The sequence below is a fragment of the Sus scrofa genome, chromosome 12, assembly GCF_054392235.1.
Source record: "Sus scrofa isolate SSC_HxYL_T2T_F1_AM1 chromosome 12, Sscrofa_HxYL_maternal_Yorkshire_Landrace_v2.0, whole genome shotgun sequence".
In the NCBI taxonomy this organism is placed as follows: Eukaryota; Metazoa; Chordata; class Mammalia; order Artiodactyla; family Suidae; genus Sus; species Sus scrofa.
This window is the reverse complement of record NC_139394.1, coordinates 6,812,045-6,830,114: the sequence shown is the minus strand read 5'-3', so window position 1 is coordinate 6,830,114 and position 18,070 is coordinate 6,812,045. Positions and strand designations below refer to the sequence as shown.

Here is an 18,070-nt window from a genome sequence, read left to right as displayed (position 1 = left end):
TTCCCTGGTGGTCTAGTGCTTAGGACACGGCACGTTCACTGCTGCAGCCCAGCTCTGGTCTGGGAACTGAGATCCCACATGAAACCACTGCCTGCCAAGGCCAAAGGCTATTTCTCCTTAACCAGAGTGTCTGTGAGAGGATTCTGGAGCTCTGGGGAGGGACGGGGAGCCTGGCCATCGCCGGAACCTCCTGGCCTTGATCCCCTTAATATCTGTCCCCTGCCCTTCCCAACCTGTTTCCATCAGATCTACAATGAGATGATCCGGGACCTGCTGAACCCTGCCCTGGGGTACCTGGAGCTGAGGGAGGACTCAAAAGGGGTGATCCAGGTGGCCGGAATCACCGAAGTCTCCACCATCAATGCCAAAGAGGCGAGTCTTTATTTTTTTTCCTCCATTTTTTTTCTTTTTGCTTTTTAGGGCCATTCCCGCAGCATATGCAGGTTCCCAGGCTAGGGGTCGAATCGGGGCTGCAGCTACTGGCCTACACCACAGCGACACAGCGACACAGGATCCAACCCGCGTCTGTGACCTACACCACAGCTCACAGCAAAGCGGGATCCTTAACCCACTGAGCAAGGCCAGGAATCGAACCCACATCCTCATGGATACTAGTCAGATTTGTTTCCACAGAGCCACTACGGGAACTCCTAAAGAGACAAGTCTTGTGCCGCCAGACTGGGCAGTGGAGAGGGCCCTCACCCCTGGGAGAGGGGGCAGGGCAGGAGGGGGCTGGGCACTGCAGCTGGGGAGCAGATGCCCACTCAGCTGGGCCTGGAGCTAGGGCAGACACAGAGAATCCTATCTGACAGCAAACGAGGGCCTCTCACCTGCCTCTGTGTCCCCAGCCCTATTGACACTGGGCGGCCCACCAGGCAACCAGCACACAGGGGGCTGTCCCGCCCCCCGACCCCTTCCCAGCCTCTCAGATGCGGGATGTGGGAGCATCCCCACGGTCGCCAGGAGTGGCCTCCCCTGCTCTGTCCCGCACACTCAGATCATGCAGCTGCTGATGAAGGGGAACCGGCAGAGGACGCAGGAGCCCACGGCCGCCAACCAGACGTCCTCCCGCTCACACGCTGTGCTCCAGGTGGCCGTGCGCCAGCGCAGCCGGGTCAGGAACATCCTGCAGGAGGTGCGGCAGGGCCGCCTGTTCATGGTTGACCTGGCCGGCTCCGAGCGCGCCTCCCAGGTGAGGCTGGCTTCCCCCCAGGGCTGGGGAGGAAGGCTGGGGCTGGGGCAGGGCAAGGATGCTGGCCACCCAGCTCCCTGAAGCGTGGGGTGGGGACTGTCCCCAGAAGGGTAGGGATGAGGGGAAGGGACCGAGGAATGTCCCAGAGGAACAGGAAGGAGGGGATGGCATGGGGCACCCTGGGGAGGCACCCAGGGGCTGTTTGCGGGAAGGGGCCTGGGAATGTGAAGGTTTCTCCAGGGAACGAGCCTGTGGATGCCCTGAGGAATGTCGGGGGGCCGAGGGGGCAAGAGAATGAAGGGGCGCAGAGGAGGTGCTGGGGTAGCAGGCAGACAACATCCTCTGATTGAGGTTCCCTGGGCAGAGCCTGGGGGGCGCCCTGCCAACCATACCAAGGAGAGAAAAAGGTCTGTCACCCGTTTCTACCACTATGCCCTGCCTGCCTGGCTTCACCACCTGGGCCCCCTCCTGCGGGCCGACTTGGAGGTTTCCTGGTCACCTGAGTGAGGAGGCTGGGTGATGTCACTCTTAGCACTGGAACAAATAGAAGGGGCAGGAGGCTCCAGGGAGAAGTAACAAGACTTCGTGTTTGAACTTGTACGGTTGGTTTAATCAGGGTGAGGCTGGAGAAACACAGCCCTCTCTTCCAGGAAAGGCCTGAGGGCTTCCTGGAGGAGGAGTGGGGGGAGGGAGTGTGCTTCTCAGTGACTGGAGCAAGCAAGAACCCCCTGGGATTTGACTCTATCCTACACACACACACACACACACACACACACACACACCCCTTCCTCCTTCCTTGCTGAAGCCTGCACGCCCTCTAGAGCCCAGTGCCTGTGACCTGGCCGGCTCTCAGCTGAGCTACCCGGGAGGTCATGACTTTCTCCATCTTCTCTGCGCTGGCCTTGGCTGGGCCACCAGGCCAGCTCTGGGTGTGACAAGAGCCAGGCCCTCAGCCCTCCTCAGAAGCCCTTGTTCAGACGCCTTCCTGTCTCTGACTTTCTCAAATGCCCTCCACGACTCCTGGGCAGAGAGCAGGACCGGGCCCACAGCATCACCCCAATGTTGCAGAGTCCCAGGCGAGAGGCAGGGGTTTACAACCCAGGATGGCCCCGGGGCAGGGAGTAATGTTCCCTTCTTGCCCCGCAGACACAGAACCGAGGGCAGCGCATGAAAGAGGGGGCGCACATCAACCGCTCGCTGCTGGCCCTGGGCAACTGCATCAATGCGCTGAGCGACAAGAGCGGCAACAAGTACATCAACTACCGAGACAGCAAGCTGACCCGGCTCCTGAAGGTAGCAGCTGCCGCCTGGCCTGGGCACTGGGCGCCCAGAGAGTGGCTGCCAGATCCACAAATTAGAATACAGGATGCCCAGCTGCATTTGGTTTTTTGGGTTTTGTTTTGTTTTGCTTTTCAGGGCAATTTGTTTTGTTTTGTTTTTTCCTCCCAGCTGCATTTGAATTTTAGGTAAACAACAAAAATCTATTTTGGTATAAGTATATCCCATGCCATATTTGGGATATACTTATACTTTTAAAAAAATCATTCACTGTTTATCTAAAATTCAGATTTAACTGGGTGTCCTGTATATGATCTGGGGATTCTCACCAAAGAGTGGGCAGCAGCGGGGGGACTGGGACTGCATTTGACCCCCCACCCCCACCCCAGGGCTGTGGGTTTGGGGGCAACCGGGAGTTGTCTGGATTGGGGGTTCAGGCAGTCAGCCTCGCGGCTTGCAGAGGTTGCTGTTTGCAGGCCCACTCCTGGGTGGGCTCTGTGTTCAGTGCCTCACCCCCACCCAGGTTTCTGTCATCCCAGCAGCAAGTCAGAGTTAGGGGATTACTCTTTCCATTTGCAAGTGATGAAATTTGAGGCACAAAGAGGCGAAAGGCTCCCACTACTGGGTGCTTGACACAGGATCCAAACAGGGGTTGGTCTGGGCAAATACCATAGCTGCAGTGGACTTAGCACTCGCTGGCCATCCACCTGCCCACGTCACTGCACCCACGGGCTGGGAGGTAGGGACAGGTAACTATGGCCACCCTAGAGAGGCCAAGGAGCTCACCTGAGGCCACTCAGCTGGTAATTGTTTCCGCCAAGGGCTTGGGGTTTTTTTGATTTTTATTTATTTATTTATTTGCTTTTTAGGGCCACACCTGCAGCATATGGAAGCTCCCTGGTTAGGGGTTGAATCGGAGCTATAGCTGCTGGCCTACCCCACAGCCACAGCAACGTGGGATCTGTGCCACGTCTGCGACCTACGCCACAGCTCTCGGCAACACCAGATCCCCAACCCACTGAGTGAGGCCAGGGATCGAACCCGCATCCGCATTGATACTAGTTGGAATCATTTCCGCTGCGCCACAATGGGAATTCCCCGCAGCCAAGGGATTGTCTCAGCCCCGCCGCCCACTCTCTCAGTTGAAGAGGGCTCGGCCAGCCCAGGACAAGGGAGGGGTGCCCACAGGCCAAATTCAGCCTTCATACAGAGGTCTCCACCCCCTCCTCACTCCATGCAAAATAACGGTGCCAACAGCAGTCAGAAAAGGGAGGACCTGGGAGGCCTGGGGTGATGCGGGGAGGGTCCAGACCCCATGGGCAACCAGGGCAGCTGGCTTCCCTCCTTCTCATCAAAGAGACCTTGACCTGGATACTCAGAGGTTTTCAGATATGACCTTTGGAGAAGAAACCGGAAGAGAGGAGAGGGGATGACAGGGGAGGGGCCTCTGGACTCAGGAGAGGGGTGTGATGCTTTGGGTCCAGGGAGGTGTCCCCTGCCGACACAGCCCCCCTCCCCTCCAGGACTCCCTGGGGGGAAACAGCCGCACAGTGATGATCGCCCACATCAGCCCGGCGAGCAGCGCCTTCGAGGAGTCGCGGAACACCCTGACCTACGCCGGCCGGGCCAAGAACATCAAGACCCGGGTGAGGGGTCCTGGGTCTGCCCCCCCGCCAGAACCCACCTTCCCGGCCCAAGACTCGAGCCCCTGGACTGATTCCAGGCCCTGCCACCCGCCCCATGCTCTCTGCAAACAGCCATCGTTGCACTGGCCTCACTTCCCAGTCTAGCGTCACGGCTGTGCCCTTCCCTGTACCTCCCACACCTGCTGCCCGAGGGTCCTCTTTTCAAGGTCTGTGCTCCCCCAGCCCCAACCCCGTCCATCTTCCGGTTTTCATCATCAGATGGGCCTTCAGACATGTACCTTCCCACAGCCCCTGGTCAGAAAAGTCATACCCATCCCTGAGCACCTGTGCCGGGCCATGGCTAAATCTGATATGATTCTCGGGGGAGGCGGGGGTATTTCTAGCCCCGTTTTACACTTGTGGAAAATGAGGGGATGGGCGTTAAGTGACCCCCCCCCCAACTGGGCAGTGATGGTGCTGAGATTAGAGCTGCGTCTGCCTGGTTTCCAAGTTCACGTTCTCACCCCCTCTGGTGTTAGAATTCCCACAGCCTATTAGGAATTCTGTCTTCTAGAATGTTGCAAACATTCTCCCAACAATACAATGGGCCAGCCCCTGTTCCAGGCGCTTTCTGCTTTATTCCAACCCTCAGGGAACTTAATGATGGGAGGCGATTTGGCCTTAAAACAGTGAATTGAGGGAGTCCTGCCTGTGGCGAAGCGGGTTAGGAATCCAGAGGTGTCTCTGGGGTGGCGAGGGTTCAAACCCCAGCCTGGCACAGTGAGTTAAGGATCTGGAGTTGCCACAGCTGTGGCGGAAGTTGAAGCTGCGGCTCAGATTCGATCCCTGGTGGAGGAATTTCCCAAATGCCGAAGGTGGGGCCAAAAGAGAAAAAAGAAAAAGGGGGATTGATAGCTCAGAATAGTATTAATAGCAGGAAATGATGCCGACAGTGGCAGAGGCGGGGGGGGGGGGGGGGCGTGTGGAGCTCTTTGGAGACTGATGGGGAATCTGAAGGATGGGAAGAAACTCCAGGAGTGAGGGAGCGGTCAGGGAAGACGTTCCAAAGGCAGCACGGAGGAGTTCCAGTCGTGGCGCAGTGGAAACGAATTTGGCTAAGAACCATGAGGTTTCGGGTTCGATCCCTGGCCTTGCTCAGTGGGTTAAGGATCTAGCATTGCCGTGAGCTGTGGTGTAGGTCACAGACGTGGCTCGGATCCCGCGTTGCTGTGGCTGTGGTGTAGGCTGGCAGCCGTAGCTCCGATTCGATCCCTGGCCTGGGAACCTCCATATGCCGAGGGTGCAGCCCTAAAAAGAAAAAAACAACAACAAAAAAAACAAAGGCAGGGAGGAGGTGGTGTCTGTGGTGGGAGTGGAGTGAGCATAATGGTTCCTTGGCTAGAGCAGAATGTTCCAGAGTCATAAGAAAATCTAGAGAGAGGCGCACCACCAGGTGAAGGAGTCTGGGCATCTCCCCCAGCAGTAGGGAGCCACTGAAGGCTGAGCAGGGGAGGCAGCATTTTAAGACTATGCTTTTGGCGTTGGCATGAGCTGTGGTGTAGGTGGTAGACTCAGTTCGGATCTGGCTGTGGTATAGGCCGGCAGCTGCAGCTCCGACTCAGCCTCCCGCATGGGAACTTCCATAGGCCAAAGGTGCAGCCCTAAAAAGGAAAAAAAAAAAAAAAAAAAAAAAAAAAGCTATGCTTTTGGCAGAGGCCTGTGGTGTGACAGGTTTGGGAATTGGAGACCTCCTTCTCATCCCTCGATCCCCGCAGGTGAAGCAGAATCTGCTCAGCGTCTCCTACCACATCGCCCAGTACACCAGCATCATCGCGGACCTGCGAGGCGAGATCCAGCGGCTCAAGCGCAAGATCGATGAGCAGGGTGGGCGGGGCCGGGCCCGCTTCCAGCCGGAGCGGGGCGACATCCGCCCCATCCCAGGTGTGCGGATGGGTCTGGGTTAGTGGGAGCCAGTTTCCCCACGCCCTTCCAGGCTGTCTCGAATTACCCTGGGGTCAGGCAGCGCCCGGGTTCAAAGCCAGACTCAGGCATTTTCTGGCTGAATGGCCTTGGGCCTTCTGCATCCTTTTCATTGTCAAATGGAATCAAGATCTCTGCTTAGGACACTTGATGTGAAGATCGGGGCGGGGGGGGATGACAAGCGAGAGACACAGGGCCATTTAGCTGTGTGGGGCATCACTCTCGAGGCTGCAGTGCAGGGCTGTGAGACTGCCTGGCATCACCAGAAATTCTCTTGTAGAATTCTCTATTTGCTCGGAGGATTTTCCACAGCAGCAAAGGGTCTAAGAGGTGCTTTTTTTTTTTTTCTAATGAGAGTTGCAATGTTTATTTCAGGTTCTCTCTTGGGTTTTTTTTTTTGTGTGTGTGTGTGTGTACGTCGTTTTTTTGCTGGTTTTGTTTGTTTGCTTTTGCCACACAGGCAGTTTGTGGAAGTTTCTGGGACAGGGATCGAACCTACGCCACACAGCATCAACCAGAGCCACAGCAGTGAGAAGGCAGGAGCCTCAACCAGCTAGGCCATCAGAGAACTCCCTAAGGGGCACTTTTTATTAGTTGACAGAAAGAAGATCTAAAGTCTGTTGGGAGTTCCCGTGTAGCTCAGCAGGTTAAGGATCCCACATTGTCACTTCAGTGGCTCAGGTCACTGCTGTGGCTCAGGTTCAGTCCCTCATCTGGGAACTTCTGCATGCCTCGGACATGGCCAAAAATAAATAAGTAAAATTAAAATTAATAAATAGGAGTTCCCATTGTGGCTCATCAGGTTAAGAACCTGACTAGTATCCATGAGGATGTGGGTTCGATCCCTGGCCTCACTCAGTGGGTTAAGGAGCCACTGCAAGCTGTGGCATAGGTTGCAGAGGCAGCTAGGATTTGGAATTGCTGTGGCTGTGGCCTAGGCCGGCAGCCACAGCTCCGATTCATCCCCTAACCTGGGAACTTGCATATGCTGCAGGTGTGACCATAAAAAGAAAAATAAATAAATAAAGGCTGTCTAGAGCCTAGTTTATACTGGGAATCACCTCTGGGTCATAGCCTGAAGATTCAGTGTGGAAGTGGGATGTGGGAGGGAGTAGTAATCTGGGAGGTCTTTCTGGAGGAGGTGGTTGCATGGGAAGAAAGAGAGGAAGGGCCCCGAGTGGGCCCAGACTTTCCTTTCCTTCTCCACTGATCTCCCCCCACCTCTCATCCAATGGGCAGCCGAGGTCCCGCTGCAGAGCGGGCAGGGTGAACAGGCTGAGCTAGGACAGCTACGGGAGCAGCTCATCAGCGCTTTCCAGGAGCAGATGGACGTGCGGAGACGCCTGCTGGAGCTGGAGAACCACGCCATGGAGGTGCAGATTGACACCTCCCGCCACCTGCTCACCATCGCCGGGTAAGCACCCCCTGGTCCCGGGACCCGGGGCCAGGAGCTGGAGCTGCGCGCTGTGCCAGCCATGGCCTGAATCCCCTGTCTCTCTCGGGGGTGGGGCTGGAGCAGCTGGGAGCACGAGAAGTCACGCAGGGCCCTCAAGTGGCGCGAGGAGCAGCGGAAGGAGTCCTACACCAAGGACGACAGTGAGAAGGACTCGGACACAGGTGATGACCAACCAGACATCCTGGAGCCCCCCGAGGTCGCCTCAGCCCGGGAGAGCATCGCCGCCCTGATGGGCGAGCAGAAGAAGCTGCGAAAGCAGAAGGTACCTGGGTGTGGGGGTCGGGGGGAGTGGGTTCGAGAGGGTCTAAACAGGAAGGGGCTGGCGCGGGGGTGGGGGAGTGAAACCCGGGAACTCAGGCCACAGGTCCCCTGTGACCTTGCTCAGTTCCTTCACCTCTTTGTGCCTCTCTTACTCATCTGTAAAATGGGGGTAGTCAGCCTTAGTGGGGTTGTTGGGAAGATGAAATAAATGCCTTTCACCTCCTAAGGACTCAAAAAATGGTAAGCCAGTATAATAACTAGGATTTTCCAGATAAGAGATCTCTGGCTTTTGTTCTAGGATTTTCCGGATAAAAGATCTCTGGCCTCAGGGTTCCATGAGCCTCGGGGGCTTCGGATGGGCTGGGGTTGAGCAGTTCCACGAAGCTGATTCTAGGCTGTGGTCAGGGAGGCAAGAAGGTGGGGACAGAGGGGCCACTTAGGAGCAGCCCTTGGTGGCAAGGCCCAAGAAACAGCTTCGACGGTGGGCCTCGGAACGGAGCTCGGCCTGGGGTCCGGGGACTGGAGGGGCAGGGACAGGCTCAAGCGCAGGTGGGAGCGGCCCTTCGCCTGGCGCTGACCCTGCGCGGTCGCCAGGTGACGCTAGAGCAGCGCTGCCGCGAGCTGCGCGCGCGAGGCCGGCGCCTGGAGGAGACGCTGCCGCGGCGCATCGGCTCCGAGGAGCAGCGCGAGGTGCTCAGCCTGCTGTGCCGCGTGCACGAGCTCGAGGTGGAGAACACCGAGATGCAGTCGCACGCGCTGCTCCGCGACGGCGCCCTCCGCCACCGCCGCGAGGCCGTGCGCCGCCTGGAGCAGCACCGCAGCCTCTGCGACGAGATCATCCAGGGCCAGCGGCAGATCATCGACGGTACGACCCGCCCCCCGCGTGTCCGAGCCCCCCACGGGCCCCATCGAGCCGCGGAGGGTCGGAGATCACACGCTGAGCACGGCCCCTCCCCCGGCAGACTACAACCTGGCCGTCCCGCAGCACCTGGAGGAGCTGTATGAGGTGTACCTGCGGGAGCTGGAGGAGGGCAGCCTGGAGCGGGCCACCATCATGGACCGCGTGGCTTCAAGGGCCCTGCAGGTGGGCGCCTGGGCCTGAGCATGCGCACATGTGCTAAAGGAGGGGCTGGTGTCAGAGGCAGTGCCTGCAGGTAGCTGGGATGGTGGTGAGACTCAGCTGGCCCCCAGGGAGTTGACTCTTTCCTTCTTACCCCACCCAAATCCTTGCCAAGCCTGAGTAATATCTCCATCCCAGGATATTCTTCTCTGGCACCGGTCCCCAACCAGGGCCTGAGGGTCAGGGTTGGCTGAGATAACACAAATGGCCCCAGATGCCCTCCCAGGAGACCAGGCCACCAGGTGGTGCCACTGGGGATACCTAGCAGATCACTGCCCCTTGGGACCTAGAACACAAGCTCACTGCTGCCTGTGGCTGCCAGCCCGTATTACAGCCCCAGACACCCTGCATGCCTTTGTCACCCTGTGCTGTTACCTGGTCCAGGGCCAAGTCTTCTGATTGCATCCACCACTCCCACTCCACCCTTCCCAGGACAGCTCCTTGCCCCAAATTAGCCCAGCAGGAACCCTGCTGACCCCGGAGTCTGAGCCAGAGAGCATGAAGACGCTGAGCACTGAAGCCCAGCGCTTGCACAGCAGCTTCCTCCCTCCACTCAGCACAGAGAGGTGAGACCAGGGACCCCCTCCTGCCAGTCCTGCCTGCCTGAGCCACCACGGGGCTGTGCCATGTCCTGGGGCCCCAACCCAGATTAGGGTGTCCTGGGGAAGATGGAGCAGGAATGAAAGGAAGGGGGCAGCGCAGGTCTGCAGCCAGGACTTTGGGTTCCCTCTCCCTTTACGTGGCAGCTCTCCAGCGGGGTGGGGGTGGGGGACTGCAGTGGGACCAGCCTGGTGAACAGATGCCCATCCTCCTCTGCCATCCTCAGTGCAGCCAACTACACGTTCAAGGCCAGTCCCCGGGTCTGGCAGGGGAAGAGTTCCTCTGTGCCCACCCCTCCTCCCATCCGGATCGGCAACCTGGTGACCCAGGAGGTGAGCACGGGGCACCACTGGCCTCTGCCGAGGGTGGGAGCACAAGGGTGGATGCCCAGTGGTTAGGATGGAGCCTTTCCAAAACAGCGCCCTGGGGGCTTAGGTCCCTGCTGTGTCCAATGGCTTCTCTTCCCTACCAATTCATCTCACAGGCCCCCACTCAGGACAGCCTGGTCAGCCTGAGCAGCCGGATCAACTCCTCCCCCGACAGCAGTGAGAATCTGTCGGAGATCCCCTTGTCCCACAAAGGTCTGCCCCCCCACCCGCCCACCCTGTCGCCCTGAGCCTGGCATCGCCTAAACTGCTCAGATGGTCCAGCCCAAAGCCCTTGTCTGTTTTCTGCACTGCAACACAGCCATGCATTGTGTGTCCACACAGGGCTGGGGACACAATCAGAAATCAGAATGGGGACACATGGCACTTAGGATATTTAGAAATAATTGTTAGGAAAAAAGAAAAGAAAAGAAAAAAAGGTGTTTCCATTGCGGTTCAGTAGTAATGAACCCAACTAGTATCCATGAGGATGTGGGTTCAATCCCTGGCCTCGCTCAGTAGATTAAGGATCCAGCATTACTATGAGCTGTGGTGTAGGTTGCAGACATGGTTCAGATCCTGTTTTGCTGTGGCTGTGGTATAGGCCGGCAACGGCAGCTCCAATTCAACCCCTCGCCTGGGAACTTCCATTAACCGCAGGTGCGGCCCTAAAAAGACACACACAAAAAAAGAATCAGAACGGAGAGCACATAACCCTTAGCCCTTAGGATCCTCAAAAATAATTGTAATAGCAAATGTAGACCGAATCCTACCCCCAGCCATAGGTTAGGCCTATTATCTGAGTTAATCCTCACAACCCAGTGGGGTTAGTTTTATCATCCCCAGTTTACAGATTAAAGGAAGCTCAGAGATTTGCCCAAAGTTTCTTAAACAGCAAGCAAGGGGGGATGCTGTGGCAGAGGAGCGGTGCTGGAGGTACAGAAGTGGGTAGGAATATGTGGCCTTGATTCCCGGTTGAATGCGCCTCTGTCCCGTTGCAGAGAGGAAGGAGATCCTGACCAGCACCAAGTGCATCTCGGTGAAGGCTGCCCGGCGACGCACGCGGGCCCTGGGCACTGAAGGGCGCCACCTGCTGGCACCTTCTGTGGAGCGCAGCAGCCTGTCCCTGAACTCGCTGAGCGAGGCTGATGATGCGCGGCGGCCAGGCCCCCTGGCCTGCAAGCGGCCACCCAGCCCCACGCTGCAGCACGCTGCCAGTGAGGACAACCTGTCCAGCAGCACGGGTGACACCCCATCCCGGGCGGTGGAGCGTCGTGGCGATGGCCCTGGGCCCTGGCTGTGTGGCCAGAAGAAAAGCCTGGGCAAGAAACGGGAAGAGTCGCTAGAGGCAAAGAGGAGGAAGCGGAGGTCCCGGTCCTTTGAGGTCATGGGGCAAGGGGTGAGTTGAGGGGCAAGGATTGGGGTTTGGGGCCCTTTCCTAGGTGGTGCGGGTCTGCGGGCTGGATTTCTCCAGAGGCCCAGGGCACCCCCAACGGCAGCACCCTCCATGCCTCTGTCCCCCAGGCTGGCTCAGCAGCTGGGACAGAGCCCCTTAGCAGATCCCCGTGCAGCTCCAACCCCACCTTCCTGTTCTCCAACCAACACAGCTCTCTCGCCCCAAGACACACCTCCTGGGGCCCCGTCCGGTGGAGAGCATCTCAGACCACAGAATGCCAGTATGCGGGCACCCAGCCCCTGGTATCCGGCAACCGGGAAGGGTCATGCTGCCTATGGCCAAGGTCAAACTCCCTCCAAGCCAGAACACGGGTCAGTACCAGCAAGGGCCGGAATGCAGATGGGGAAGGGGAGCCCTTGGCCAGCCCAGGGAGGAGGCACGTTGAGCTCCCTGCCCCTATGGCTGCCCCTTGCTGGAAACAGGCATCTCCAAGAATATCTGTGGGACTGGCTTTTTGGGTTGGGCCCCTAGGGAGTTCAAAGCCACTGGGTGATCAGAGAGTGGATGGAGAGGCATTCCTAAAGCACTGCTCCTTGTCCTTCCCCCTGTTGCAGGCCCTGGGGACTCCTCACCCCTGGCTGTCCCCTCCAACCCAGCTGGTGTTTCCCGACGGGCTACCCATGGGCCCCGCCTGCCCCATGGCACCAGCACCCATGGCAAAAATGGACGTCTACGACATAACTGAGGGGCCCTGCCTGGAACCAACCCTCCTGGCAGCCCCAAGACTGCATGGGGTGTAGCAGGAAATGGGAGATGGAGGCTGGCCAGATCGGAGTGACCTGGGAACAGAAGCTCAGGATCTCAGAAGGCTGGGGCTCCCAAGGCCCAGGAATTGTGAGGGTGCCAGCCCCACACTTCCCATGCTTTCAGTGCCACAAGGAAAAGGAGGTGAGCCCAGAAGGCATGGCTGGGATGGCAGGGCTCCCTGGCCTCCCAGCCCCAGACAGAACTCTGTTGCCAAAACCCCGTTGTGAGCCCTGTGGCCAGACTCAGCCTTGGAAATGGGGGGAAGGGAGCTGTTAGTGGGACAGGTCTCTGGGGCCCACACCCGGGACAAGAGCATCCTGGGTGGTTAGGGGCGGGGCCAAAAGGCACTTCACATACTGTGGTTGGGGTGGGAGAGGGACTATGGTTTTGTTACTTGGCAGTGGCTCCCCCCTCCTCCTTTTTAGCAATAAAATCCCATTTGGGTCTTGATGGTTGTGTTGGAAACTAGACTTTGCCTGGAATGTGCGGCAGTCATGAATGACTAAGATTCAACCCAACACCTTCCCCCCTCCCCTCCCCCACACCCTCCCCCCACCCAGGTGATAGTATAGCACCAACCTACCACCTCCTGGGGAAAGTGGTTTTTCTCTAGACCCTGAGGCCCCTCCCCAGGAAGGGCGGGGCTATCAGGCCCATTCATGCCCCATCCCAGCAGCCTTCACACCTGCCCAGACCCCCTCCCAGGAAAGGTCAGAGACTTGCTGTGGTCCACAACCCAAATGAGGTGTTGCCCCCAGGAAGTCAGGACTCAGAAATGGTTCTGCTAAGTCCCTCAGCTTCCAGGTGAGAAAGCTCCCGCAGGGGTACCTAGTGCCCTGACCATCTGGAGGCTCTTACCTGCTGTGTTCCCTGTGCTTGGAGGCGGGGCAGGGAAGAAGGGGGTCTCAGGAAAAGCTAACAAAAGATGGGAAACCCCTGACCTATGGGACCCCCCTTGGACTGTTTGGACCCAGTAACTGGGTGGTTTCATCATCCCCTCGCCTCTTTGAGCATCAGTTTATTCTACCAAGAGCGTTACCCTCAAGTCAGCCTGAAATCGGCTCCTGAAACCAGCCATCTGGTCTACCACCCCTCGCGTGGATTCCACCCAGCTCCAAGGCCACCTGCGCCTGGCCACTCAGGGGGCAAGGGTAGGCACCTCCACTGGCCATGCCACCGCCAGTCCCTCTGGGCCGTCTCTGCTGGGCCTTTATTTCCTGATCCAGAGGTGTCAGGGGCACCGAGCTCCCCGCGCTGGCCCGGCTTGGCTACTTGGGGGTCCGGATGAGGGTGTGGTAGACGGGCTTGACGATGAGGTGGAGGTGCAGGGCGTTCTCCACCAGGTACTCCGAGTTGCGCCGCTGCAGGTCGGCGTGCGCCAGGAAGTCGCCGGCCTCCTCGCTGCTCTGGTGGAAGCTGTACGCGTGGCGCACCAGCAGGCGGCCGTGCTGGCGCGCCCCCACCAGCACCGTCTTCTGGAAGCTCACGCCCGCCGCGTCGCCGCCGCTACTGGCGGGTGTGACCACGAGCCGCGGCCGGCCGTCCTCTGGGCGCGCCAGGGGCAGCGCAGTGCCCGCGGCGTCCGCGTAGACTGGCCGCAGGCTGACGGGCAGCCAGCGCGGAGAGAAGAGCACGTTCCACGTGACCCGACGGCCCGAGTCGTGGCCGCTCGGGCCCAGCTGGGTCTGGAAACTGGTGCTGCGATCGTCGCGGGCCGGGTTGTTGATGACCCAAGGGGCGCCCCAGGCGGGCGCGAGGTAGTTGCGGGGCAGGAAGGCGCTGCCGTTGACGTCGAAGAACTTAGCGTAGTGCAGCGGCGAGGCGGCGTGGAACTGGTAGGCCTGCAGCAGGAGGTCAGCCACCGCCGGGCCGTGGCGCGCCAGGGCGGCCGAGCGCGCCTGCAGCTGGAACAGCTGGGCCGGCGGGATCATGGGGTAGCGGATGGAGCGCAGCGCCCGCTCGGCCACGGCGGGCGGCGGCCGCGCGCGGCCCAGCCACGCTTCCAGCGCGTGGAACAGCTCCAGCTCGTCCTGCAGCACCAGGTCCGACCGCGGCAGCAGCTGCGCCAGCAATTCGGGGCTCACGGCCCCCCACTCGGCGCTCCCGGCCACGGCCGACAAGTTCCAGGCCAGGAACTGCAGGCAGCTCTGGCGCAGGGCCTCGTCCCCGGTGCTCACCGCGTAGTGGTACCAGCCCACCGCCGGGCCCACGCCGCCCGCCAGGTGTGCGCGCATGTAGTCGGCCACGCCGCGCTGCAGGGAGGCCACACCGTACTTGGTGGCCAGCCTGTGCAGCGGAATGGCCTGCGCCAGCAGCATGGTCAGTTCGCCGCAGTAGAGGTACCTGCGGGAGAGGCACAGAAACGGGAGCGATCACGGCGAGCCCGCCCCACCACGCACACCCCAGAGCCCCTCAGAGCCGCTCTGAGTCCGGAGAGCACCGAGCTTTGGGTAAAGAGCTCCGTGGTCAAGGGTGTCGACAGAGCAATAAGCCCTGAGTCTTCCTCCCTTTTCCTCTCAAGGACCCACCCAAGCCCATCCTATCTCATGCCTCTTTCCATTTCTCCTGGGAATATAGAAATAGCATGCATTTATTGGGCACTGGCTAGGTGGCAAACCCTGTGCTGGAACAAGACAGAGTGGCTCCTACCATTGTGGGATTTACAATCCGGGTTTGGATTCATATTCTGCCAGCTACTTGCTGTGAGTGTGCGAAAGCCATTTAACTGCGCTATTTGCCTCTGGGAATAAAAGGAGTTTCCCAGGCTTCCTTGGAGGATATGGTCATGTGACTAAGATCTAGCCAATGAGATGGTGGCAAAGGCAGAGTGGGATTGAAGAAAGGCTGGATACCTAGAGCAGACTGGATACATAGAGCAGACTGGGGTGGGAGAAAAGACCCTTTTGCCCTTCTGTGTTATCCCTTTTCCTGTTGCCTGGAAGTTGGAAGCAGTGACAGGAATTCTGCAGCCATCTTGTCTAAGCCATTAATCAGGGTCACTTGCTCAGACTAGAGTGTAAATGGTGCCCCAGGGCAACACACTAGCGAGAAGCAGGAGGTGGGGAAGAGAGCTGGCTAGGAGTTCCCAGGTAGTATCCATGAGGATGCAGATCTGATCCCTGGCCTCTCTGGGTTAAGGATCCGGCATTGCTGCAAGCTGCAGCGCAGATCTCAGATACAGCTCGGATCTGGAGTTGCTGCGGCTGTGGCGTAGGCCAGCAGCTGAAGCTCTGATTTGACACCTAGCCTGGGGACTTCCATATGCCATGGGTGCAGCCCTAAAAAAAATTTTTTTAAGAGAGAGAGAGCTGCTTAAGCTTTTTCAATTCCCTAGCCCTGTGGTTCAAAACCTGGCTAGACATCAAAACCGCATGGAGATATTAAAATCAGAAAGGACAGCTTCGTCCAACCCTAGACCTGAAGCCCAGGATCCAGGGTGAGGCCAGGAATCTAGTTTTTAAAAGCCCTCAATGACAGGTTTGTAAGCAGATGTGGGAGCATTTGGTAATTGACATCAAATGACACAGAGTGTCCGGGCAGAAACAGGGAATCACACTGCACTAAGAAGGAGGTGTTTGCACCGTCATCCTAACACCGTCCAGGGAATGGCCATTGATATCTGCTAGGAGCCAGGACTTCCCTCACCCTGTGAGTAGAGAAGCCAGAGGCTGGAAAAGGGATGAAGGGATCCTTCCCCACCTGATGAACTTGTCAAAGACAGCAGCACAGTCCCTGGGCTCCTGCAGCACCACCTCGCTCTGGTTACTCAACAGCTCCCGGAACAGCTCACTGTGCAGCCCCAGGAGCAAGCGGTGGGCATGGAAGACTCGGACCTCGTCGGTGCCCGCCGCCTGCACCCGCAGGACCATGTCGCTGGCATTGCCCTGCCGCAGCAGCTCCTGCAGGCGTTGGAGCAGCATCTGGGAGTGGTTGATGGAGGTGCCTGTTGACTCCCCGCCGACATCGGCTTTGTGGGCTGGAGCAGGAAGGAACACAGCACAGTCTGAGACAGCGCCCGGGCCCCAGGCAGCATTCTGGGGATGCAGAGGGTCCAGCTGGAGATGCGTGTGATTGGATGTGGGCAGAGAGTGGGTGGGCCTGGGAAGGCTGTGTGCTTACCTGTTTGTGCCCCTGAAGGGTGTGGATGCATGTGTGTGGGCACAAGAACATCCTGGGTAGCGAAGCCTGTGAACCTGACCCTGAGCAGACCCTGAGAGGATGCCCTTGGAAGTCAGGGGAGGGGGACAGTTTCCTGGCAGGGAGAAGTCATGCTCTAGCATGGGATAAAATGTCCAGAGCTGGTCTCCATGATGCCAGACCCCCAGCCAAGCCTGGAGGAACCTCTCAGTCCCCACCCCTCTCATGTCGTGAAGAAGTGTCCACGTACACAGGCCAAGAGCTGCCTGAAGCAGTGCATTTGCTAACAAATGGCTATTGAGCCTTTACTATAAGCCAGACACTCCAGGGAGCTCAGTACAGCACAGTGACCAAAACAAGCCCGCTCCTTACACTCATAAAAGCACAAATTAGTTGGGAGTTCCTGTCGTGGCTCAGTGGTTAATGAGTCCGACTAGGAACCATGAGGTTGCAGGTTCAATCCCTGGCCTTGATCAGTGGGTTAAAGATACGGCTTTGCCGTGAGCTGTAGTGTAGGTTGCAGATGCGGCTCAGATCCTGTGTTGCTCTGGGAATCAGAGACAGGCTCCCCAAGAAAGTGATGAGGAGCCAGCCGGAGTCCAGGAACCAGCCCTGCAAAGGCTCTTGAAGAGGAGTTCCCGTTGTGGTGCAGGGGTTAACGTATCCGACTAGGAACCATGAGGTTGCGGGTTTGATCCCTGGCCTTGCTTAGTGGGTTGGGGATCTGGCATTGCTGTGAGCTGTGGTGTAGGTTGCAGATGCGGCTCAGATGCCACGTTGCTGTGGCTCTGACATAGGCCGGTGGCTACAGCTCTGATGGGACGCCTAGCCTGGGAACCTCCATATGCCGTAGGAGCAGCCCTCAAAAGGCAAAAAGACAAAAAAAAAAAAAAAAAAAGGCTCTTGAAGAGGATGGGCTTGGCCTGCTGGGAAGGGAGAAAGGGTTGGGGGCCGGGCAATGAGTGGGAGGGAAGGGGCGGATCGTGAGGGGAGGTGGCGGCCTGGAGGAGAAGCTGTTTCCAGGGCCAGCTGCCTTCCTGGGTCTGGATCTGTGAGTTAGACGTCTACACTGGCCTTGGAAGACCAGAGAAAGCACAGAGGGGTAGCTGGTCCTGGAATGGGACCCTCAAGGTACCTACGGGTTGAGGCTGGCGTCCCCGCTTCCAGGCAAACTGCGCTGGGCCCTGCTGTCATGTTTCCAGGGACACCCGTGAGGGTCAGATGGGGACATGCACTCAGTCACAGCAAATTCATTGACAGAAAATGGCCAGCAGCTTCTCCAAGCGGGGGAAGGTGTGAGGAGCTGACAGCAGCAGATGGATATCTCACACACACACACACACACACACACGTCTGGGGACTATTGAGGAGAAGGCTCATGTAAGAGCAGAGCCTCTATGTGTAAGAGAAAGGGAGACAGAGGCAGGAAGAAAGGGGGTGACAGGAGCCCATGGTTCTTTCCCAGCCTCGCCTCCCCAAGCTGTCACTTTGAAGGACCAGCACAGCATCCCACTCTGCTCGGTCTAGGCCAGCTGCCTAGGACAATGGACCGTGGAAAAATCTTCCAGTCGTTCTGCCCCCTGCCTGCCTGCCCGCCCAGCCCTCCAACCCTCAGAGTCAGGCTGCCCTCCTCCACCCAGCTGATTCTGCCGATCCTGGTCTGCTGCACATCGCCCCCTTCTGGCTGTGTGCAGCTAGAGCTGGAAGGTCCTGCCCCCTCTCCCGGCCCACAGCCCACTCACCTGCATGAGTGGCCAGGCCCACCAAAGTCAGGATGGCCCAGAAGCTGGCCCAGGATCCAGGCTTGGCGTAGCCCAGCCTAAGCATCTTTGTGCCCTGCCCCCAAGCCCACT

At 58.5% G+C, this 18,070-nt stretch overlaps 3 protein-coding genes across 4 annotated transcripts in view; 1 reads left to right on the top strand and 2 right to left on the bottom strand.

The window, feature by feature from the left end:
- The window catches only part of KIF19 (kinesin family member 19), a 27,069-nt gene extending 14,524 nt beyond the window's left edge, over nucleotides 1-12,545 (top strand). Inside the window, exons 6-20 of one of the 2 annotated variants that reach the window (XM_013980788.3) lie at nucleotides 247-372; nucleotides 998-1,192; nucleotides 2,339-2,485; nucleotides 3,994-4,116; nucleotides 5,871-6,036; nucleotides 7,315-7,489; nucleotides 7,595-7,793; nucleotides 8,387-8,657; nucleotides 8,755-8,876; nucleotides 9,345-9,478; nucleotides 9,739-9,844; nucleotides 9,997-10,093; nucleotides 10,879-11,276; nucleotides 11,500-11,644; nucleotides 11,888-12,545. In XM_013980788.3, coding sequence (XP_013836242.2) covers nucleotides 247-372; nucleotides 998-1,192; nucleotides 2,339-2,485; nucleotides 3,994-4,116; nucleotides 5,871-6,036; nucleotides 7,315-7,489; nucleotides 7,595-7,793; nucleotides 8,387-8,657; nucleotides 8,755-8,876; nucleotides 9,345-9,478; nucleotides 9,739-9,844; nucleotides 9,997-10,093; nucleotides 10,879-11,276; nucleotides 11,500-11,644; nucleotides 11,888-12,018 — 2,535 coding nt within the window. In that variant the 3' untranslated portion in view covers nucleotides 12,019-12,545. Of the gene's footprint in view, nucleotides 1-246; nucleotides 373-997; nucleotides 1,193-2,338; nucleotides 2,486-3,993; nucleotides 4,117-5,870; nucleotides 6,037-7,314; nucleotides 7,490-7,594; nucleotides 7,794-8,386; nucleotides 8,658-8,754; nucleotides 8,877-9,344; nucleotides 9,479-9,738; nucleotides 9,845-9,996; nucleotides 10,094-10,878; nucleotides 11,277-11,484; nucleotides 11,645-11,887 lie in introns of both variants that reach the window. The other variant, XM_003357989.5, reaches the window with a different exon arrangement.
- Nucleotides 1-18,070, bottom strand: part of LOC102158693 (CMRF35-like molecule 1) — a 437,861-nt gene that overhangs the window by 151,157 nt on the left and 268,634 nt on the right. The window lies entirely within an intron of this gene.
- BTBD17 (BTB domain containing 17) lies at nucleotides 10,602-18,070 on the bottom strand. Its single transcript, XM_021066681.2, has 3 exons — nucleotides 17,960-18,070; nucleotides 15,780-16,056; nucleotides 10,602-14,423 (listed from the first exon to the last, which is right to left on the bottom strand). The coding sequence occupies exons 1-3, from the start codon at nucleotides 18,042-18,044 to the stop codon at nucleotides 13,349-13,351; spliced, it is 1,437 nt and encodes a 478-aa protein (XP_020922340.2). The 5' UTR covers nucleotides 18,045-18,070; the 3' UTR covers nucleotides 10,602-13,348.

Excerpts from the sequence above, each read along its gene's own strand:
- BTBD17 (XM_021066681.2), bottom strand. The coding sequence starts at position 18,044 with ATGCTTAGGCTGGGCTACGCCAAGCCTGGATCCTGGGCCAGCTTCTGG. Across the intron at positions 16,057-17,959 it reads GGGCCTGGCCACTCATGCAG|CCCACAAAGCCGATGTCGGC; the intron begins GTGAGTGGGCTG and ends TTCCTGCTCCAG. Across the intron at positions 14,424-15,779 it reads GTCTTTGACAAGTTCATCAG|GTACCTCTACTGCGGCGAAC; the intron begins GTGGGGAAGGAT and ends CCTCTCCCGCAG.